The 24,034-nt window shown below is 35.2% G+C and overlaps 1 protein-coding gene, 1 long non-coding RNA gene and 2 pseudogenes across 27 annotated transcripts in view; 3 read left to right on the forward strand and 1 right to left on the reverse strand.

Moving 5' to 3' along the window:
- CAPRIN2 (caprin family member 2) overlaps window positions 1-18,624 on the forward strand; it is a 39,250-nt gene extending 20,626 nt beyond the window's left edge. For 7 of the 26 annotated variants that reach the window (XM_016152036.2, XM_016152035.2, XM_036236707.1 and 4 more), the window contains 11 exons: window positions 257-934; window positions 3,131-3,253; window positions 4,564-4,645; window positions 5,719-5,774; window positions 8,077-8,181; window positions 9,452-9,598; window positions 12,048-12,216; window positions 13,605-13,787; window positions 14,504-14,604; window positions 16,481-16,544; window positions 17,696-18,624. In XM_016152036.2, coding sequence (XP_016007522.2) covers window positions 257-934; window positions 3,131-3,253; window positions 4,564-4,645; window positions 5,719-5,774; window positions 8,077-8,181; window positions 9,452-9,598; window positions 12,048-12,216; window positions 13,605-13,787; window positions 14,504-14,604; window positions 16,481-16,544; window positions 17,696-18,264 — 2,277 coding nt within the window. In that variant the 3' untranslated portion in view covers window positions 18,265-18,624. Of the gene's footprint in view, window positions 1-256; window positions 935-3,130; window positions 3,254-4,563; window positions 4,646-5,718; window positions 5,775-8,076; window positions 8,182-9,451; window positions 9,599-12,047; window positions 12,217-13,604; window positions 13,788-14,503; window positions 14,605-16,480; window positions 16,545-17,651 lie in introns of all 26 variants that reach the window. The other 19 variants (XM_036236710.1, XM_016152038.2, XM_016152033.2 and 16 more) reach the window with 12 other exon arrangements.
- Window positions 933-23,610, reverse strand: LOC107514397. The gene is made up of 3 exons (XR_001597772.2): window positions 23,219-23,610; window positions 16,587-16,692; window positions 933-2,891 (listed from the first exon to the last, which is right to left on the reverse strand). It is a non-coding gene; the product is annotated as an uncharacterized LOC107514397 (long non-coding RNA).
- LOC118614548 lies at window positions 3,650-3,767 on the forward strand (annotated as a pseudogene).
- LOC118614770 lies at window positions 19,966-20,083 on the forward strand (annotated as a pseudogene).
- Window positions 23,611-24,034: the final 424 nt, after the last annotated feature.

Consider the following 24,034-nt stretch of genomic DNA (forward strand, 5'->3'; position numbering starts at 1 on the left):
GTTATTCCAATGCCTCTGCCAGTCAAATACAGATTGCTACTTTTGAAGTAACAAAGTTAATATTTCTGTTAATTGAGGGAAAAGAAGTGGACAAAAAAGTAAGAGTCATTTCAAGTAGGATAAGGACAGAAGTTTTCTATTAGCATGATAACTCAGACCAGTGGACATAGTAATACGAATAGAGTTCAGTATTTCCCTCAAGGGCTTTCACAAATTTTATGACTCAAGCACACTTTTTTTTTTCTCTCTGGTCTAGTTTCTTAATAGACGATACATGACAGAAGTAGATTATTCAAGCAAACAAGAGGAAGAGCAATCTTGGGAAACGGATTATGCTAGAAAACCAAATCTCCCCAAATGTTGGGATATGCTTACTGAACCAGATGGCGAGGAGAAGAAACAGGAACCCTTCAAGTCATGGGAGTCTTCTGTTAAGCACCAGGAGGTAGCAAAGCCTGCAGTTTCCTTAGAACAGAGGAAACAAGAGATTCCAAAACTCAGGTCTGCTCTGCAGGAAGAACAGAAGAAGCAGGACGTCTCTAAACCCAAGCCAGCTTCTAGCCAGTGGAAGCAAGAAACTCCTAAATCCAAAGCAGGATACATTCAAGAGGAACAGAAGAAGCAGGAGACACCAAAGCCTTGGCCAGTTCAGCTGCAGAAGGAACAGGATCAGAAGAAGCAAACTCCAAAGTCTTGGGTACCTTCTCTGCAGAAGGAGCAGGACATCACCAAGTCATGGACCTCTCCCATGTGTGAAGAGCAGGATTCTAGACAGCCAGAGACTTCTAAATCCTGGGAAAACACTGTCCAGAATCAAAAACACCCTTTAACACCACAATCACAGATTTCTCCAAAGTCCTGGGGGACAGCTGCAGCAAGCCTCATACCAAATGACCATCTCTTGCCCAGGAAGTTTAATACAGAATCCAAAGATGTGAGTTGATCTGTATCAGTCTGCTTCTGTCAATGTAGGCATAAATAAGGAGTTGCGGTAATAACTTTTTTGTTTTCTTTAATAATAAAACACATGTAAATAATTGTATATAATATTTTACTTAACCCTTTTATGCATAATTTATTGGTTCCCCTTAAAAATTGGAAGTAGAGCTTTTGAGGCTAACCTAAAATGAAATTTCTACAATCAGAAATATTGTTTTAATGCCAAAACTTTAATGATATAACATCAAAATAGTGGGTAGCTGAGACAAGATCACAGTGTGAACAAGTGAGAAATGTACATGCATGTCACAGGGTGGGAGACTTGTTATACTATATTTCACTTGTTTTCTTCCATCTGGAACATGGGTGACTTTTTCTGACAAAAGTTATATTTTTCCGTATTCTCTTGCTGCTTTTTCACTCATTTGTAGTCACTAAGATAAACCTGTGTTCTTTGAAGAAGAAATGGTAGTTGCGGATATTCCAGTTTTTGGGGAAGGGTCTGAATTAGTTCTCCATTTCTGCTCCAAAATAATTTTCTGGGGATGGAAACTATATGCATTAAATATTCTGGATTAGGTTTTGGAGCATGAGATTTAGTTCAAATATAAAGACTCATTCTGTTAATGATAATTAACCTATTTCAGGAAGACAAGGTTTATAATGAATAATCCTTGGATACAATGTTAGTTAGTGTTACTTTTGTTAAATTATACTTTATTTACCACTATTTAAATGCAAACTTGTTAACCACCTTGTTTGCTAAGAAATAGGAACTTTCTGTCCTTTGCACTTCCACGTCATTTTAGCCAAAGGTTTTCTGATAAAACTCTGATCTTCTTACAGTGTCAAAAACATTTTGCTTGGGGACATCTCAGCATTGCATTTTATAAGGAAATTACCCTTATCTCAGTCTATCTTAGGGGAAGAGAATTTCAGAATTACTTGTCTTTTTTTGCTTTCCTTTCTTCCTCTTTTTTTCAAGTGCTAATATTTTAGCTTCTTTGTGACTCCACAGAAGGTTGATAGCTTTATTTCATTAACTAGATATCATACAACAGTAATTATAACATGTCAACTATTTTGAGAAACATTTAAAAACTCAATTTTATACCTTTGTAAAGCTGTTAAAAAAAATTAAAGTTCCCCTAGGTATAGCAATACCAAGCTCTTATCACGTCATGACATTTGTTGAATAATTTAAAATCTGGGGTGTTTAGTTAGAAAAGTTAGAACTTGTATTTAATTTGCTTTTATGGAACAGACAGCATTATATTGAAGTTGCAAGGTTTTTTAGTGACTGAGAGGACATTTCTTTTTATAATACAGTATTTGTCTTTGTCTGTCTTGCAATCTCAGTTGTCTAGAACATGAATAAGTATAGTCAAGGGCAAAATGGAGTTCAACATCAAAAGACTAGGTTAATCACTAAAGCCTATACTTTTCTCCTAAAAGAGCCTTTTATGTATTCATGTAGAGTCTGTTAACTCTTATTTTATATGACACTTTTGATAAACTTAGCTGTGTGACTTCCAAATGAATTAAAAGGTGAATAGAGCGGGTAGTTAGAGGCACGCTGATAGATATAAGACTTAACTATGAACATTAGGTCTAATTCAGGGTGTACAGCAATCTGAAGCAGTTTAGCATGAAGGCTAACCACCTTATAAACACCAATAGCCCCTCTAAATGTACTTACCTTATAACAAAATATAACAGTGTATCTCCCAATTGTAGGATGTATACATACATATTTTTACATCTTAATGTTTCTGAAATCAGATACATCTTAAAACCGGGATGTATATTTAATGTGGTAGTAATTTTTCCATAGGGAAAAAATATCATCGATGTGTCTTAGAGTCAGTAGCATCTTGTCCTAGAGGACATGTGGCAACAGCTGTCCATAATGAAGGAACTTCCTATCAAGGAAGCCCTGTTATTCTGGATCCCTTAAAAAAAAAAGGGGATGTTTTAGAAAGATTTCCATGAAAGTTGTTCTGAAGGGGAAAAAAGTGTTTAAAGTTTGATTAAATTATTTAGAAAATTGCATTTATGTGGAAATTTTTTACCTGAGATAAATCTGATAAATTAGGTTTGAGTTTTGATTTCATTAAGAGGTAGTGAATAGCTAAGTTTCCTGAACTGGCTGTTGAATTTGAATTTTACTCTTAATGGGTTTATCTTGTAGGTGCCTAAGCCTATGCATCAGCCCGTAGGTTCTTCCTCTACCCTTCCAAAGGATCCAGTATTAAGGAAAGAAAAACTGCAGGATTTGATGACCCAGATTCAAGGAACTTGTAACTTTATGCAAGTATGAGTCATTATTAAATAAATCTTAACCGCTATTCATGAGACTACTGGCTTCTGATCTGAAGCATTTTAATGAAGTTAAGAGCATAGATTCTGGTGTTCAGAATGAGTAAGAATCCTGGCTTTGTCAGTTTCTAGCTCTAATTGTTTAGGCAAGTTACTTAACTCTCTGCCTTTGTTTCTTTTGAAAAATGAGAATAATAGTTCCGATTTCTGTTTGTTCTAATAAAATGAATTAAACATGTAAAAAGCTTACAGTGCTCAAGTATTACTGCTACAGGTCATCAGTAGTTTCCACTTGGATTATGAGAACCTACTCTATGCTTGGTATTCTGGTAGTGCCATTGTGCATGGAAAATCATAAGACATTCATCACCTTTAAGAAATTTATATTATAGTCTACAGCCATGCCCCCTAAATAAGCCTGATCTCATCTGATCTCAGAAGCTAAGCAGGGTCGGGCCTGGTTAGTACTTGGATGGGAGACCACCTAGGAAGACTAGGTGCTGTAGGTGTTAAAAAAAAAAAAGTTTATATTGTAGTTGTATAAAATTGTGAACTTGTGTTGTCAATAATTAAATGTTAAATTGTGCCATATACCCGCTTACAGAATTTCAGAATAGTATATTATTGAGGGATGAAGTAGACAAATAAGATATTTTTGTGGTAAAGAGATCTTGAGCTTTGGAATTAGACCCACGTTTAAACCCCACTTTTACCATTTATGAGCTGTATAATGTATTGGCAAGTTATTTAGCCTCCAACCCTCTGCTTATTTGTAAAATGAGGGAATTGCTTACCCCTTCAGATTATTTGAAGACAAAAGAACTAAGATGATCACTAGAAGTCTATAGCTTAAGTACTCAAGATGTGGGAAACATTTCTGGGAGAACCATGATGGGTGCAGGAAGAGAATGGCTTCTCATCATGAAAACGTAACAGCGTGAACTAGTTTAGTGGTCGAGATAAAGTAATTAGACCCTTTCAATAGTGAGGTATAATAAAAATGAGGGTTCAGTCCACATTAGGGTTAATGCTTAAGACCTCAAGTCAGGAGTTTCCTTTTCCAAGTCGGGCCTTTGAATTACTATTATAGTCTTAACACTTGAGACAACCTAAGGTTTGACAATTACTTTATTTTTTAACTCTTAATTTCTGTTCCTGTAAAGACTGAGTTATTAACCTCTTGGGATAGTTATTAGCTAGATTCTTATCACTAATAAGCTATGGACAGAATCGTGAATAATTTAATGGTAACAGTTATTAAATGAAAAATCTTTGTTTCCACATTATTTAAAATCTTGGCTTTAGGAATCTATTCTGGATTTTGACAAACCGTCAAGTGCAATTCCATCATCACAGCCGCCTTCAACTACTCCAAGCAGCCCAGTAGGTATGTAATCATTCTTAAGACTTGGAACAGATAGTTGTAGGTCTAGCAAGTTTCTTTTACAAATAAGATATCTTTTATTTGTAACCCTAGATATCTTAAGGATTAAACAATGTCTGTGTGTTAATTTATTCTATGTGTTTCCATATGTTATCAGTTATATATGGGTAAGTTACCATTAGGATATTAGTGTACTTAACTGACCTGTTTGCATTTTAGAGAAAGTCTCCAGATGGATGAATGGAAATAAGCAATAACTTTTTGCAATTTTTTTTTTTTTTTTATGTTCTTGGAGTGAATTCTGACTAGAAGTAGCTTGAGTCCTTTTGACTCTATAAATCTAATGTTGAGGCTTTTGGATCCTAACTATGAGTAAAATTACCTAAGTGATACTTAGTACTCTGAGTAACGTAGTAACTAATGATCAAGCCTAGCTACTAGATTTGAATCTGGCTTGATACTTCAGACTTTAGGCTCCTTGCTCTGTGCTACTTTATCTTAGGGGCAGCAGTGATGTAATCAAAGCCATAGTCCAGCTGTAGTAAGCAGTATACACTAGAAGATTATATAGTAATTCCTGGGTGAAGTAAGAATAGAGTAATTAACAAAAGCTACAGACATTAGGAAACCAGCTGAACTGTGTAATTGAAAAGTATACTAATATACATGATCAATAAGGAAAAAATACTGAAGAGACAGATGACCTGGCTAAGATTTACTTTGAAACTTGAAAATAAGGTGTATTAGTTAATTGTTGTTCATGATAACTCAAATTTTATGTTCTAGATTACTATTACCAGTTGTTTTTAAAAGTCCTATTTCTGTTCTTTTGGAAGCCTTTAAATACTGCTTTTGCTCATTTAACCTTAAAACATTATTATGTATCACAGCTGGAACTGATTCTATTCTGCAGTCCTCTCTGACACTTTAGAGCTCTAATAGGAAGTTCATGATGGACTTTAGACCTAGTGCTTCCAGCTGCTGCTATATATATAAAGTATAGAGTTTAGTTTCCACCCAGTTGATATGCATAAACCTTTCTTTCATTAGTTTATTGTTGATTTCACTCAATGCAGCATCTACAGAACAAAATCTATCCAGTCAAAGTGATTTTCTTCAAGAGACATTACAGGTAACTTCTCCAATTAATTTTTCATTTACTCTTCTTTGCTATTCAGAGAAGAAACTCTTGCTTTGGTAAGAATGATCAGACTCAATGATTCTGCTATACCTATTGAAAATGTTCTAAATGTCTAGTTTTTTAGATAAGTATAACTAGTCTTCAAAAGATTCCCTAATGACCACCGGGAAGACATCTATTATAATAGAGGCGCCTAGCCATCTTTAGTAAGAAAAGAGCAAACCTGAAGAATTCAGAGGTATATACATGGCTTTAGGAATCTACTTTGCTATTGAGCTTACCTAAGTCACTTGGTCTATCAGCATCGTAAGGAGTCTAAAGATAGAAACTAATTTTACTTAACCCATTATTAGCCAGCTCTCTCTCCCCTCTCAATAGTAGTTAACATTCTGAGGAACTAATTTTCACAGGACACACTTAGAGATATAAAGGGACCAGATCACTGAGATCTCTAAATATCACATTGCATTTCCATCAATAGTAAGTTCAAGGCTCTCTAGTTTTCTGGTTATTACCTTAAATGTTTTTCCCCTCAGGATCCCTCCGAAAGCTTTATAACAATTTTCTTGACAGTAACTGCTTTAAAAATAGGCTGAATATGTTGACCAGGTGGTTCAACAGTTGTTGCCTTACCTTCCAAAAACTTATAAGTAAATACTATTTGTTTAAAGTGGTTTATATTTAGTTTGATAAGGTGTGGCTCAATTTTCAAAATGTATTTGCTGAACAAGAGCCCTCACCCCACTCACTGCTGTAACTAAAGAGTTCCATTTTATCTGTTCTACCTAGTAGATTTCTACCTGAGGCTTTCAATTGAAAAGTTTAAATTTTTTTGAAAAGCCGTTGATCTATTTTAGTAGTTTTCAGGGGCAGCCCTATGGGATGGCTGCATCAGAATCACTTTTTAATAAAAATACATACTCCTAGGTAACACCGTAAACCTATTGGATCAGAATTTCCAGGGGTGTTATCTAGTTAACTGTATTTTTAATAAGCTCCCTGGGTGAATTTGCACATCCATTTTTTGGAACCATCATGTATACTCACCAATAACTAAAACTACCTCCAGCTGGTCTACTTAAAAAGCAGTCATTTGGAATCAAGAATTGCCATAATTTCTAAGTAAGTATTAACATAAAGAATGTCTTTATTTTTTTGTTAAGTGAACCTTTTAACTAAAATTTAAATCTTTTAAAGCTTATCTATCAAGTGGCCTGAGTTGCCTTAACTTAGCATCTGTGAATCTTTCTGCAGCTGGAGAAATTAGTTATGTCCCCACAATAGCCAGTCCTACTTATTTTGGGCATTTGTCTCATTATTTTAATGAGAAGGCCAGAAGAAAGGCCTAGTTTCAAACCTTTTTGAAACATGGTCCCCATCTCTTACCCAAGAAGTGGTATATCATTATGACTCCTTTGAGAAGTTCACTGAACCATAACTGGTCTGATATTTGGTTACTATTAATTAGTTTTCAATTCACCCATTTTATTACTTGGGCTTCTAAGAACCACATCAAAGCATTTAGATAAAAGGAGTAGATTCACTGACACTTCAGATCTTGTGATTGTTAGATTTTTATGGGTCTCTCTATATTATAGCTAACACCTGTTATATTGTAGAATTCCTAGTCATTCTGTTGGTTTTTAATTGGTTATAGTTGTCACAGCATTAGTTCTACTGTGCTTTCTCCCAATTTTTATTTTATAAATATTATTAGTTTTGATTTTTTGTTAGAATTTTGGTGCCATTCTGATTTATATAGAGCTTTTCCTTTCTTTTTAGACGTCTGTCTGCCTCTTTAAGACACTTGGAGTGCTCAGAATAAAAGCATAGTTACCATGATCCCTGGCAGAGCTGTGCCTGGAGTGTTAAGTGTGCCCTGAGCTCATCTTCCAGTGAGCTGTTATGGAGTGCCAGGTTGCAGTCTAGCCTCAGGTTTCCAGGGCCAAGAATCTTGATAAGTGAAGATGGGATTAGACATGTAGCTTTGGTGACCAGGCCTGGAAAGGCAATGTAGTTGACTGCTCGGGTTTGAATCTCAACTCTGCCACTTAATTTTAATATGGTCTTGGGTAAATTACTTAACCTTTCTTTGCTTCTGCTAGATTGTCAGTAAATGGGGACATTTGTACCTATCTCACAGGTTATTGTGAGAATTAAATATGTTAATATGTGCAGTAAAGTATTTAGCATAGTGTTTTCCACTAGTGAGTGCTCAAGAGTAACATAATTAGAAAGCCCAGGGCCCAAGAAATAATGTTCCTTTTACAATGTTTCGTATCTTCCTGTGTAGGCTGCTGCTTCTCCAGTTACTTGTAGCTCAAATGCTTGCTTGGTTACTACTGACCAGGCTTCTTCAGGATCTGAAACAGACTTTATGACCTCAGAGACTCCTGAGGTAATCAAAGACCAATTGTCTTAATTTATTTTCTGTCTTAAAGAATAGCAGAATCAGCTTATTTTATGAATTACAGGCATGATCAGTTGAATGATTTAACATTTATACTTTACTAATGTATTGCCTTCTATAGATATCGTGGTCCTGGAACTTAAGTAACTTTATTGTGACTTTGATATGTAAATAGATTTAATATTGTCTCGCTTTATCAGATACAATAAATACATCAAAATTGCTAATGTCAATAAAGATGAAAAGTTCTAGGTAAAATTGGTCACGTTTATCACTTTATAAATCCTTAGGAGAATAATCTTTTTATTCATAACTGAAGTCTCAATAATGTTATAGTTTTACTGTTAGCACTTACTCAATTGGAATGATCTATAGTCTCTTTTTGGCTAATTTTGTCAAAAGTATTTTACTGGATTATGTTTGCGCTTTCAATTCTAAAGGGATAGTTTTCGCTAAGTTTGAGCACATTTTTGAGAAAGATATAGCAAGAGAGAGGATTTTTGGGATTAATATAGCAACTCTTAGGTTTTACTTTTTTTTGGTTAACTATTATACAAGAATATGTATTCCTTATAGAATATAAGAAAATATAGATGATCATTAGTTTTTATGGTATTTACTTGGTCTAAATTACTTGGCTCCCTGTTTTGAGAAGAGGAAATATTTATTACCAGGTGAGTCACAGCTCTCTGCTTCATGATCTGATTGGGACTGAATTTTGGTATCTTCTTAAGCCTTTGGAGTTAGAATCTGTTAAAGCAAGGAGTTGCTTATTAATAAGGATTATTGAAATTAGATCAGGTTTGGTTCTCTTTTTTTAGACAGCTGACTTAGAAATCCACTAATAAGATTTTAAAATAGGGAAATATTAACACTGATTAAGCAACTAACCCAGCGTTTTTCTTGAACCTAATTCTGGTGTATAAATTTGGAATGATATTATGTTCTTAACCTAATGGAAAATACCACTTCAGGCTTTGAAAAGGACTAGAGACTCATAAAAAGTTCAGTCCCTCATCTGTTAGACTGATTATTAGTAAGACTCTTTCACTTAGTCAGCAAGCTGTGTAAAGCAAATGCTAGTGTGCATCCTCAGCAATCGAGATTTGAAATTGTAAGCAAAAGCTATTCTTTTGCATTCCTGTGTCCAAATGTCATCCTATAGAACTTGCTGACTTTTGCTAGTCTGGGGTTTAGTGTAAGTTAACTGCCTGTCGTACGGTAGGTGACGGGCTGATGCTGCATTTCTCCTCCCCAGGCAGCAGTTCCTCCAAGCAAGCAACCGTCTTCACTAGCTGCTCCAAATCCTCCCATGTCAAAGGGCTCTGACCAGGGCTTCCAGTCACCTCCATCAAGTAGTAGTTCAGTAACTATTAACGCAGCACCCTTTCAAGCCATGCAGACCGTGAGTATGAAACGTGAATGATGATCGCAGTTCATTATTCCTGTTAAAAAGCCATTGTTTCGCTTATATCTGTTATTAAGTACTGTGGGAAAAATTTGCCTTTTATATTAACCCTTGTTTGGCGGGTAGAATTTACATTTGTCCAATGGAAATATTGGTAGTGGTGGGAGAGTATTAAATCCAAAGCCTCAAGAATTTTGAATGGATATTTTATCAGAGCATTTTAGCCTCTCCGAAAATTAGTAGCAGACAAAGCCGAGGACCCCTATTAAATGGGAAACAATTTTCTATGAACAGCTTAATAATACTAACCATTACTAATACCACACTAGCGATGTTCCATACTGTCAACAACTGGACATGCAAGACACATACCCGGATAGTCTATCAATGTTGAAACTTTCATTTGATTTCATCTTGATCTCGTGCTAGTTTTTGAAGAATTGTTCAGTTTCGTGGGGTATTTTGGATTACATAGTCCTCTACAAATTGTATTTTAAAAAAATTTTAAGTCGTCTTATAGCTAGGTTTGTATGTTTATTTTCTAAACACAGAATAGTATAAAATAGTTCTTTAGAAAACAAAAGTCTTAGCCAATAAGTGCCTTTCCTGACAGTGCTGAATGGCCCACTCCAGGTACTTTTGAGCGATAGTGGCAGAGTGGGGCCAGTGGAGTGGCAATGCAAAGCAGGCACAGTGCAGGGGAATAGGCCTGTGAATTCAGAGACCTGAATTCACTAATCCTATCACTTCCTGCTTGGCCACTTCCAATGGCTTAGTTTTTTGCTTTCCCTCTTTCCCTGTTAGTCCATTCCACAGTATTACCACATTTGGTTTTACTTTTCCTCATTCCCAATTAAAAGCAAACTGCAGTCCATTACAGAATGAAATTGAAAGTCCTTTGCCTGACACTCAAAAACTTTGGAAGTCTGGTATAACCTGCCAGGCTCGTTTGCGTGCCTTCTACATTATCACAATACTTTTTTTTTTTTTTTTTTTTGCTCATGCCAACCTGTTTAAATTCTCTCCAGTACAGGTTGGTTCTTGTTTGTTCATTCGTTCGTTCATTTGTTTGTTCATTCCTTCATTCAACAAACAGGTTGTTATAAAGCCAGGCATTGTTCTCAAATCACTGAGGTTGTAAAAAGGAAAAAGAGACAAGTCTCTGCTCAAGAAGCTTACATTTTATTATGGGGGCTAGAGAGGAAAATATACATCAGGTGTTAATGTGTCATGAGAAAAAATGGAGCAGGACAAGGAGGCTAGAGAGTAATAGACGTGTTGTTTTATAGACGATGGCCAGAGTCTAGACAAGTCATTGCCTTCCACATGGTAGAAAATAAGTAAATGGCAAATTTTTTCATTCACCTTTAGTTTTTGAAAAAGTACCCTCTTCCCCTATATAGCTTTCTTAATAAGCATTATTCTGATAGCATAATAATAGGAAGATTAACTTTTGTACTTGGGTTTAAATTCTGTCAGAAATCAAATAGGAGTTTTTTCTTATGGTAAAATATGCATAACATAAACTTTACTGTTTTTTAGTATGCATTAAGTACCTCCAAAGTATTGTACACTCATCACCACTATTTGTTCCCAGAGTTTCATCATCCCAAACAGAAACTCTACCCATTAAATAATAATTGCTTATTTTTCCTTCTTCTAAGCCCCCGATAACCTCTATTGTACTTTCTACCTCCATGAATTTACCTATTTTATAGGCACCGCATATAAGTGGAATCACAATATTTTGTACCTGGCTTATTTCACTAAATATTTTCAGGGCTGTAGCATTTCATTTCATTTCATTTCATTTCATTTCATTTCATTTCATTTCATTTCATTTCATTTATTTATTTATTTATTTATTTCTTAACAATATTTCATTGTATGAATATGCCACATTTCGTTTATCCATTTGTTGATGGACACTTGGGTTGTTCTCCCTTTTTGTTTATTATGACTGATGCTGCTATGAACATTGGTGTACAAATATCTACTTGAATCTCTGCTTTCAGTTATTTTGAGTATATGCCTAGAAGTGAAATTGTCGGATCATATGGTAATTCTGTTTAACTTTTTGAGGAACTACCATACTGTTTTTTACAGTGGCTGCACCATTTTACACTCCTACCAGCAATACACGAGGGTTCCAATTTGACCACAGCCTTGGTAAAACTTAGATTTTTTGTTTTTTTCAATAATAGCCATCCTAATGGGTGCAATGAAGCAATATCTCAGTATAGTTTTGGTTTATATTTCCCTAATAACTAATGATGTTGAGCATCTTTTGTGTTTATTGGCCATTAACTTTTTTGGAGAAATGTTAATTCAAGTCCTTTGCCCGTCAAATAGAAGTTTTTAAATGTTGCCAAGATTTGTGGGATGTCACACTTCATCATTTTCTATGAAATTTCACAAAATATTCAGTGTAGCCTTGTCTTTTAAGGTATTCAATGTTAATGCACCTCTGCCTCCACGGAAAGAACAAGAAACAAAAGAATCCCCCTATTCACCTGGCTACAATCAAAGTTTTACTACAGCAAGTACACAAACACCACCCCAGTGCCAACTGCCAGCTATACACGTAGAACAAACTGTTCTTTCTCAAGAGACTGGTAAGATCTTTGCATATCATATTTTGAAGACTTACGTGAAAGCTAATTGAATGGAAAACAACTCTGTAATGATACTTTAGCAGTACTTTCCTGAGTAGTAAGCATTTTCTTTTTACATGTTCAAGTGTTGACAAACACGTAATGCCTTTTCCTCTGTTAGGTTCACCATTAATTTTTAACTTCTGTAGAGGTGGAACTTAGGTGGGTGATTTATATGAATATATAGGCTCATATTTTTTAATCTGATTACTTTGATTGCCATAGACAGTGATAGGGGTAGATCGGGCATTGTCCAGTCGCTTTTATGAAGGTTTTGAAACTATTCATTCTGTTAATGGTTTTAGCACAGAGAGATGGCTATTTGGCCTTTTCTCTTTTCTTTCTTCTTATGATAAAAGCATTGATTAATATGAAGATAGAACTTAGTATGCTAATTCCACTGTTTGCTTAGAGATGGGAGACTATTTTGATCTTTTACGTGATTCTAAATCATGAAAGAATAAGCATCTTTATAATTATTTTCTAATTTAAGAAGCACTTGTAGGTTTTTAGCATTGGTATTTTAGACCCCTATTGAGACTTCTAAAACTTAAGCCTGAGCAGATCAATTGCGCATTCTGGGTACTTGGTTAATCACAGGGAGCAGTAAATGTAAATCCCTGTACCTAGCCACAGACCTTATCTGTCCTCACCTGTACTGTGCAAACATAGGGCAGGTGATTTACTTAAAGGATATTTTTATTATATGCCTTCTCATTATGGTACTAATGAAAATTCATTTTCTTTTCTCCTTCATCTGGAACATTTAGCCTATTTTTATCTTCAATTATGGTAAAATATAGATAGATAGCATAAAACTTACTATTTTAACCATTTTTAAGTATACAGTCTGTGACATTAAATACATTCCGATTGTTGTGCAGCCATCACCATCATCTATCTCTAGAACTTTTTTTACCTTCCCCAGCTGAAGCTCTGTACTCATTTAACACTAACTTCCCATTCCCCTTTCCTCTCAAACCCTAGCAGCCACTATTCTACTTTGTCTCTATGAATTTAGCTACTCTGGGTACTTACCTGAATAGAATCATAGGATATTTGTCTTTTTGTGATTGGCCTGTTTCACTCAGCATATCTCTAAGGTTCTTCCATGTTGTAGCACGTGTCAGAATTTCCTTCTTTTTTAAGGCTGAATAATGTCCTATTAAATACATTATTTAAATAAAGATTCCTACATTTCTTTCTATATAGATACATATATATAGCACCTTTTTTTTTAATGTAGAAAATTGTATTAAAGGTTTTTGGTATACACTAACTTTTCAGTATAAAGAGTATTTAATCTTTATTACCATTTAACTCTTGGACTTTAAAACTGTTTCCTTAAGCAGCAAGTTATCCTGATGGAACTATTCAAATAAGCAGTGGTAGCCTTGCCTTTTACCCAGCACAGACGAATGTATTTCCCAGACCCTCTCAACCATTTGTCAATAGCCGGGGATCCGTTAGAGGATGTACTCGTGGTGGGAGATTACTAACCAATACGTATCGGTCCCCTGGTGGTTATAAAGGTATGCTCTGAATAAAATTTAATTATACTGAATTATTTTGTCTATATATTTACTTGATGCAAACGATTTTTACTTTACTTTGTTCCTTTTTGTAGTTGCCATTTATAATATAGTAGAGAATCCCCTATTTCTACAAGATACAGTTTTCTAATATACCTATTCTCTATAGCAGAGGAACTTTTTGTATGAAAAGCAGATTGATCCTGGTATTTATCCAAGTGAAAGGTTGAGCATTATTTTCTTTTGGGGATGAAGTTTGGCTTTCATGTTTGAATAATTTCTTTTGTTAATTGCTCAAAATGTGTCATAATTAGACAATGCCCATTTTCTAGTTATTTGTCTACCAGAGTATACCACAGATAAAAACATAAACTTTGAGACTATGATAGTGATGTTGTGTTTAGTTTTAAATGTGGTTCCAAGTATTCCAGTCACTGTTTGGTGTTAGCAGAGTGAGTACTCTACACAGGAGCCTTAACTACCTACTCACCACATTTCCTAATCTCAGTGACATCCCAGCAGTAGTGAGTTTCTACAGTTGACTTATTTGAAGTCAGCAATATTTTATAATCATGTATTGTAGAAGCAATAAGAAGGCATAAATCTAATGATGGCATTATATGATCAATTTAACTTTAAAAATGGTATGGAATTAGACTATTCACAAGTGTAGTATAATTTTGCTCATAATTTTATGTAAGTTGTTTATTTATTAGGTTTTGATACTTATAGAGGACCTCCTTCAATTTCCAATGGAAATTATAGCCAGCTACAGTTCCAAGCTAGAGAATATCCTGGAACATCTTATTCCCAAAGGGTAAGAATAGTTGTCATGGTTGAATTAGTAGTACAGTAGTTGACGTTAAGCTGTTGATTAAACTATAGCAGAGTCATAAATTGTTATAAGGCACTGTTAGTTTTTGCTTGTAAGTACTGTAGAGAGTGGAGTTGGAAGCTTTTCTAATAACACATGGAAGATAAATGACAACTTAGAAGGTCTTAAGGACTTTCTTAATTATGTTTGCATGAACTCATTTACTCCTCCATCCTATGAGAGAAACTGAGGTTCAGAAACAAGTTAAATAACTTGTGTAAGGTCACAAGATTAGCACTAAGTAAATGGTAGGACTAAGATTAGACTGCACGTTTCTTAACTCCAGAGGCCATGATCTAAACTTTACTATATTGCTTTCAATTGAACTTTTCTAGATATCAAGTACAGCAAAGTACTTTTTATATGTTTAATATTTTTGTTAATTCCGATCTGAATAGCTCAGCAGATTTTCTTTACTACTCTAGACTGACAAGAGGATGTTAGACATATCACTTTAACAAACCTTGTGAACTCCCTGTCATTAGTCACATATGAATATGAATTTATACTACATCGACATTTTCAGTTTCAGAGTTTTACAAGCCTTTAAGCATGTATATCTGAGCAGTGTTTTTTGTATAGTACTTAAAATGTTACCATTTCCGTTGGAAATATATAAAGTGCTTGTGCTTGAAGAGCTTACAGTTATGTGAGGTAAAATAGATGTCTGTACAAAGGCAGTATTGAAAAGAGGTGAAGAATGCATTTGGGGTACAAACCAAGTCATCTAAATGACTTGAGTTTGACCCCTGATTTCACCACTTGTTGTGTGACCGCAGGCATGTTACTTAAACTTTCTGAGCTCTAGTTCCTCATCTGTTAGATGAAGACAGATGTTTGTTACTCATCTTCCTCTGAGGTGTTTGTGAGGGTTACTCTGTGAGATATTCTGAGGATGAAATGAACTAATATGTATAAATGCTTAGTACCACAGTACTAGGTATATCTCAAGTATGCAGATATTGTTAGTTGTTATTACATGATTCTCATGTACTATGCGAATGGAGTGCATTGTTAAATGTAGACTTTAGTAATGGAGCTATCTGTTCTTAACACCAATATCCTAGTATTTTTGTATGCTGCTTTAAATTTCTTTCTGAGGAAACAATAACAGTGGTTGGAAAGAGGACTAGGATTCTAAATAGGGGACTTAATTGTTATTTTCATTGTATACCTTCTTGTACTGTTTAAATTTTTTTATTACATGTATTAATCTATACCACTAATTACACTTATCATGGGTTGTATAGTAGTGTACTTTTATCATACTTAGGAGTCAGTGTGAAATGTTGCCTTGAATATTTTTTTCTTGAAGATAATAGTGTATATTTTCAGGCAGTAATACATTCATACTAAATAATTCTTATCAATTTCATGGTCAAGACAAAACAAAGCCCTGACATAGTTTGTAATTGTTTTTACAGCTTAGTTTATGAATGGAGCAAGATTGAAATAGTCTGTGTTCTTGCTTTATCTCCTTTTTTTATTGAGATGAGGGACAGAGGGACTATGCCATATTTCTAAACTTATCCCGTTATATAGCATTGTATTTTTTTTATGCAGTATTTTCCAGATGCTTTATTGTTTTTGCAAGTATTAACCAAATCAGGTTAATTAACAGTTGAAGAAAGTATTGCTACCCTTGCATTATTGTTTTTCTTGGTGTTTGGAACCATCTGAGCCTCTCTGTTTGTTGAAGAAGGCCAGAGAAAGGGCTAAGAAGACTTTATTCTTACAGATTTACCAGTCAATAATCCTGAATAATAACTAATTGTGTTGTGTTTTTAGAGCTGAGGTAAATATTATGTGTTCATTTTAGGATAATTTCCAGCAGTGTTACAAGCGAGGAGGGACATCTGGTGGTCCTCGGGCAAATTCAAGAGGTAAGGATGATTAACTGAGTAATTTATTTACCCAAAACATACCTCTAGATCCTTCTTCATCGTCTGTCAAGTTCTCCCCAAAGTTCATTGTTTTCAGCATTCATCTTGCTGAGGTTTTCAATTTGCATTAAGTTGTAGTTCTAAAGATCTGAGGGAGATATTAAACTACTTAGAAAAGCTGTAGAAATCAGTTTTCTGTTTAATTAAGACAGACAAACGCAGATATTGATTGATTCAGTTTTCTTGACGCTAGAGCATAATTTTACCTTAGATATATGTTCACAATGATGACTTTAAATAGTTACATGTGATGTTTCAGGATGATGGTTTTTGTAATAGTGGGCACTTTCAGATACTCCGGGTGTCACTATATAGGTAGTTAGGAATAAGCAACAAGTAAGACTTGAAACAAAAGCAAGGTACTTGTAATACTTTTTAAAATGTGAAGGCACTATTAAAAGATTCAGTGTAACTGAAAAAATCAAGAATTGCTGAAGATGAACTAACTTTGTCACAGGAAAACAATCTTTTCCTTTCAAGAAAGTAGCCAATATTCATGTTGCCTTATATCTCAGCAGTGTTTTTTGTACAGTTCTTAAAACATCATCTCATGATATCACATTAACTTGGAAATAAAGAGCAAGTGTTCATCATGGGGCTTACAGTAGTACCATAACAAAATATCTTTCAATGGCTAGTAGTTCTAAAAGTTGATTCTTTTATGTAATCTCAGTTTTCTTGAGTCCTTCTACATCAGATACTTTGAATAGGTTAGTCAGTAATTAGGAACACAGTGAGAATTATGGGAGAAAGATAAAGAAGTAAAAAGAAAGTGCAAACCTGGGTTTTAGACTTTGCTAACTAACCTTAACTAGTGTTAAGTTATCCAAACTTTCAGGGGTCTTATTTTCTTAATCTTAAAAAAAAAAATGAGACTAGTAGACAAGGCCATCTTCCACCTTTAGAATAGTGGTGTGAAAGCCTATTGCCAGAAAAAATCTAGAAAAGCCTACTGTAGCTATACTTTATTGCTTTTATTTTGGAATTGACTGTAAAATGTATCTTCGTGTTTCAGTAGCCGACTAATGTTAAATATTGTGTTCAAAGCTAACTGCTTCATTATGAGAAACTCACTGTTGCTAATAAAACAGCAGGGTGGAGTGATTCTTCTCAGGTGAGCAGCCCAGAAAGAGACAACGAAACCTTTAACAGTGGTGACTCTGGACAAGGGGACTCCCGTAGCATGACCCCTGTGGATGTGCCAGTGACAAGTCCAGCAGCCACCATACTGCCAGTCCACGTGTATCCCCTGCCTCAGCAGATGCGAGTTGCCTTCTCAGCAGCCAGAACCTCTAATCTCGCCCCAGGAACTTTAGACCAACCTATTGTATTTGATCTTCTTCTGAACAACCTGGGAGAAACTTTTGATCTGCAGCTTGGTCGATTTAATTGCCCGGTGAATGGCACTTATGTTTTCATTTTTCACATGCTAAAGCTGGCGGTGAATGTGCCACTGTATGTCAACCTCATGAAGAATGAAGAGGTCCTGGTATCTGCCTATGCCAATGATGGTGCTCCAGACCATGAAACTGCTAGCAATCATGCAATTCTTCAGCTCTTCCAAGGAGACCAGATATGGTTACGTTTGCACAGGGGAGCCATTTATGGAAGTAGCTGGAAATATTCTACGTTTTCAGGCTATCTTCTTTATCAAGATTGAAAAGTCAGTCAGTACAGAATTGACAACAAGAGGATGATGTTCTCATTGGTGGGATTAAAAGAAAAGTAGTCCTTGACCTGGTGACTGGTTGGTTTAGGAAAATGTTTTCATTCCTAGAGGAAGGAGCAGGTCCTTACTTTTTTGTTTTCCTCCCCAAGGTGAAAAAATTCAAGCTGAATGACACTTAGCACTAATCTGGCACTTTATAAATTGTGATGTAGCCTCACTAGTCAAGCTGTGAATGTATATTGTTTGCACTTAATCCTTACCTGTATTAACGTTCAGCTTACTAAACTGACTGCCTCAAGTTCGGGCAAGTTATAATGCCTTGTTGTGCCTCAATAAAAAAGTTACATGCACCTTCAGTGTTCTTATTTGATTAAACATTTAATCGATAGGTAAAATACTTAATTTTTAGTATTCATCACTTATAACTCTTGAATAAGGGTATTTATGGTCCATGCTATTATGTGAAAATATGAAGCCTTTTTATATATAGCAGTTTCTTTAATAATTAATTTTCTCTGATATAAGTGCTGTTCATCAAAAGATTTCATTTAGTTTTCATTGGCCAAATAACACATTTTCCTTGACGCTATCATGCAGGAGGGCATGTGTTATAGTTAGCCACCTTCAAGTGCATACAACATGTATAATAATACAAGGTACAATAGATGTACAGGTAATACTGCTGGTCCACCATCAGTCAGGCTAATGCTTTCTAGTGGATTCTCAATTTGAATAGCAAAATGTTTAGTCATCAAAAAGAATAGGTTTGTGGTTGGGTAATGCTGTGTTTGAGTCCTGATTTTGCCACTTAGTTACTGATCTTGGGCAAATCACTTTACCTCTGAGATCTCTCTTCTGTTTCTGTGTAAGACCATTTCCCCAGATATAAAATGGAGGTGATGATAGATCAACTTCATAGGGAAGTTGTGAAGTTCAACTAAGAACATATCTAAAAGGCTTAACATAGCGCCTGACCCATCAGTGTTTAATTAATGTTAGGTGCCGTAATTGTCTTTCTCTCCTTATGAAAACTTTAGGTTTCTCTCTGTGCGTATATCCCGACTTAAATAGTGTAGCAGGCACTGCCAGAGTTTAGTATCCATTCTAGACATGTGTTCTCACAGCTCACAATTTAAGCTTGTATGTTTCTCATTAATAAGAACTTAATGAATATTTTATTTCTCAATTACTTTAATGAATAGTTTTCAAAATTAGCATTTTGATTGCAATATTCTGGAGTGTAGTAAGGGTTGGAGAAGGTCATTCTTACTCTGCAACCAAGGCAAGTCACTTGCTGAGGCAGAAAGTTCTTGTTTTGACCCTCCTCTCACTCTGGGGTGTTAAGTAATCTCAAGAAGATAATATAAGAGCATTAAATTATTATAGTTAATATTTTTGAGTTGGGCAAGGGTTCAGCAATTAAACTCTGAAGGCATGCTTAACTGTGGTATTAAATTTAGTGAAGTAAATAGTAAATATCAAGATAGAGGATGTAATGAGATTTACTATTTAACAGAACTTTGTAATTCATGGTAGGTACTTTGTGGGCTAAGGATATTAGTATTCCTGATCAATTAGTTCATGGCTTTTTTGTCTAGACCACAAACAAAAAAGCATATAGAAAAAGCATATAGAAAAACAGAAATATGATCAAGTGATTGAGGGGAAAATTTGATGTTTAAAAATGGTGTTGTTTATAGCCATGCCACCCTGAACAAGCCTGGTCCCATCTGATCTCGGAAGCTAAGCAGGGTCGGGCCTGGTTAGTACTTGGATGGGAAACCACCTAGGAAGACCAAGTGTGTAGGCATAAAAAATTAAAAATAAGAGATCGTAAACTGACAAGGTCCTTGCAATCTGTGAGGTCAACCAAGGGTTGCCTCGCTTAAAAAAAAAAAAAAAAAAAGAATGGTGTCGATCAAGTTTGATGATGTCTTTCTCAGTCTTTTTTAGCTATTATGTTTTGTACTACAGTAGGGTCTTTAGCTTAGTCTTTTCTTCTATACCCAGTGTTTGTTTAAAATATTTTGAGTGCCTCCATATTTTTTAAGGTGTCACAACAAGAGATTAACTATGGTATCCCTTCATAGTACTAGTCATGTTTTAAGAGAGTATTTTAAATGAAATAGTATTTTTCTAAGTGTAAAGACAATGAACTGGAAATTTATGACTCAGGCTTATGAGAATAAATGGACAAGAGCTTTCATGCTGAAGCAATATGGTAACTTTTTGAAGACAGTTTTTCTGGAAGTCTTTAGTAAAAAAAATAAAGCAGGTAGCTTTACAGAAAGATGTACACAAGCACAGAGTTTAGATACATTTGCAAAGTCCATTTGTGGACTTTGTGTAAAGAACTTTAATGGCAAGATCTTGTAGGTATGACTGAAGTGGAAAGGCATACTATATAATTACTATGTAGTCCAGAGAGTTTATAGATACTTAGTTGTCTTACTGGAGGTGGAGATAAAGTAAGTTTTTCTATTTACTAAATTATCCCTCGAGTTTTTTTCTTTCACTTTAAATCTTTTATCCTTTTTGTAAAATGAATTCTTCCCCAAGAATAGTGACCTATTGACTCTTATGTCCTCTAAAATGATTTAGTAAATAAATGTAGGTATTTTTTTAAAACGAGATTTTTTTTGAGAGGTTTATTCACTTGCCTCCTCTACCAATTACATGTCAACCATCTCATTTTTTTAACTTTCTCAACTTTCTATGTTTTTACAGTGATTTTTAATACTTTGATCCTTTTTCAAAGTTTTAATTCCTTAGCTTTAATGACTGATGTTCTATGGTGATTCTTTTGATAACTAGGACGATATTTTATGTATTAAGTGAAATAATTGTTGGCATATAGACACTAAAGTTTTTCCATATGAACTCCACTGTGCGCACCTACCAAACACTTTATTTTGATAAAAAAAAGTTTAGATTTGTCTCTCTAGGTCCTCTACTTGCTAATCTATCTCAGGTGTATTCTTAATCACCACTTTAATGGCCAATAGCTTTGTCCTCATTTTTCAAGCTTTTGGGCAAGTGTTGACAACAGATAGGTACAGCTCACTTGTTACCAGTGCAAGATATTGAATTCCAGGCTAGAAAATAATGTCAACCGTTATCAATACCAAGAGGCCTGAGGCTCACTGATTCTGTTTTTCGAACATCCCTTTATTTATTTTATTTCAAAGGCCTCATACCTTGAAGTTAAATGACTAATTTAGTCTTTCAAATACATGGGTTTTCTGGTTTACACCTGGCTTTGGGATTACAAAGATAAATGATATTGCAATGATCAGACACATCAGGTAGCAGGTATATCAATTTCATCTGCTGAAAGCAAATCTTGAGTTATTTTATTGCTTTCTATCATACCCTAATTTTATCTCCTATACCTGGAATGTTTACTATTCAGAAGCGAGACCTCCTTGGACCAGTTCTTTAAGTTTCTCATCTTTTCTCTTGTCTTAAAGTTTCACTTTCTAGGAGGTTTCCTGGATTTTCATCTTTCAACCTTTTTGCAGAGTTTAAAAGTTCTGCTATGTTTAAAATTTAAAATACACTTCTGTTATGTGAACATTCCTTACATATATGTATTCTGTTATTTCATGATTGCATTATTACTAATTTTAAAGATTAAGTTTTCTTCTATAGTTTATTTCCTACACCTTTTTTTTTTGTTTGTTTTAGTCTTATCTGTAATATTTGCTTAGAATCTTGTGATAATTGGTTGACTGTTTATATTTACAAATGGGGCACCAAAGGGTTGAAGTTTTGAATGTGAAAGTGGAACTTGACTTTCGGTGGGAGAACACAAGTGTAGGGTATGGAAGAGCTTCCTAAGTGGGACACAAAATCCATAAAAGATGAATGAATTTGATGCAACTTGTTCCCCTAAAACTGTTTAGGGGAAATCACGTTGAAAGAGGAATGATCACCTGTGGAGGTGGGGGAGGGGAATCATTAAGAAAAAGGCATCTCAGAAAAGGGCAACATATATGAACAGGTGATTCGTACATACAAAAAATGATTAATAAGCATATGTAAAGTTTTAGAGTACATATTTTGGTAAGCATGTATAGAAATGGCCATTCATAATTCATACTATAGATGGGCATGAAATTGGTACATTTTTGGAGAGTAAATTGACAATAACCATCAAGATAAAGTACATGCTTTCTGATCCAGAAATTCCACTGCTAAGAATTTACAAATAGTTTTGGAATGTCAAGATAACACACATGCAGATATTTTTGTATAGCATTAATTATAATAGCAAAATTGGAGAAACAGCCTACATGCCTATCAATAGCAATTGGTTAAATAAGGCAAAATGAAAGATACAGTCTGAGTGTGCAACATCATTTGTGTAAAAATTTCTAAAAGTATGCATATTTGATTACTTGAATCATTTTTTTTCTTCTAGTAGGCATAAGAAATTTGGTGGTGTTGGCCTTATAGAAGGGTGTTGTAGTAGGAGGGAGGAAGATGAATTTTCATTCTGAATCTTATTCTAGAACTTGAAATGTATATATCACTTTTGTTAAAAAAAAAATCTTAAAAGATAAAATGGTAGATTGCTATGGTATTTACCCTACCTTGTTTTTCTTTGGATAATCCGCTTGAGGGTTTGTTTTAATTATCATTAAGCCTGGAATAACACATGGAGGAGCTTTACCGTAGAAATCTAAATAGCTTCCACCTTTCGCTAATATTTGCATTTCACCTCATAATTTACAGAGTACTTTCATCTACGTAATCTTATTTGATTCTTACAATGACCCTTATGAGGAAGATACTGTTTTAGGGGATAAGAATAGAGACTCTTGGAGATTGACTTCCTAAGGCCACTAGTATAAGTGCCCAAGCCAGATTTGGCTTTCTCAAGTCAAATACAGCATAGCATTTTTTACTGTACTTTTCTTCTCAGTTCTCAGGGTGCTATTACCTTCACTGTATTTTCCACTGCTGTTTTGCACACACACGTTTTTGGTGCACTACTCAGCTTTGCCATGGCCAACCAAATGCTTCGTGAACTGGACAAGTGCACTTAGTTGAGTCTGTCATAAGTTATAGTTTCTCATGGGTCCTGAAGTTGAGGCAGGGTGACTTTGTTTCCAGTGTGAAATGTAGAAAGCCTGAGGAAATGAAGAAAAAACATTTTGAGGGGAAAAAAACTGATTCGAAAATAGATATTTCTTCTTTAGTTCCAGTTAATGCTGTTATTTTTAGCTTCTGTCCCTCCCTACCACCACTACCATTTTAGTCTCTCGGAGAAGGAAGTTTCTGACTTTTGTTCAGAAACACCCTAACCCTCTGTTACTTTAGTTTATATATCACTGATTTCTTCGGGGAGGAGGGAGTGGGGAGGGACGGGAGGGAGGGAGGAGGAGGGGGAGGGAGGGAGGGTGGAGGGGAGAGGGAGAGAGAGGGCAGGGAGGAGGGAGAGAGGGAGAGGAGAGAGGGAGAGAGGGAGAGAGGGGGGCGAGGGTGAGAGGGAGAGAGGGAGAGAGGGAGAGAGAGAGAGGGAGTATGCCGATGCTAGAGCGAGAGTTCTCTCTCTCTTTCTCTCCTATCTCTCTCTCTCTCTCTCTCTTCATCTCTCTCCTCTCTCTCTCTCTCTCTCTCTCCCCCCCCCCTCCTTCCTTCCTTCCTTCCTCCCTCCCTCCTGTCCTTCCGTCCTTCCGTCCTTCCTAAATATTTCTCTAATAGGACTGTTACATTCTTAGAAAATTCTACTTGGTTACATCTTAAAGGAGATTAC

This window comes from Rousettus aegyptiacus, unplaced genomic scaffold (genome assembly GCF_014176215.1).
Source record: "Rousettus aegyptiacus isolate mRouAeg1 unplaced genomic scaffold, mRouAeg1.p scaffold_m13_p_2, whole genome shotgun sequence".
Classification (NCBI taxonomy): Eukaryota; Metazoa; Chordata; class Mammalia; order Chiroptera; family Pteropodidae; genus Rousettus; species Rousettus aegyptiacus.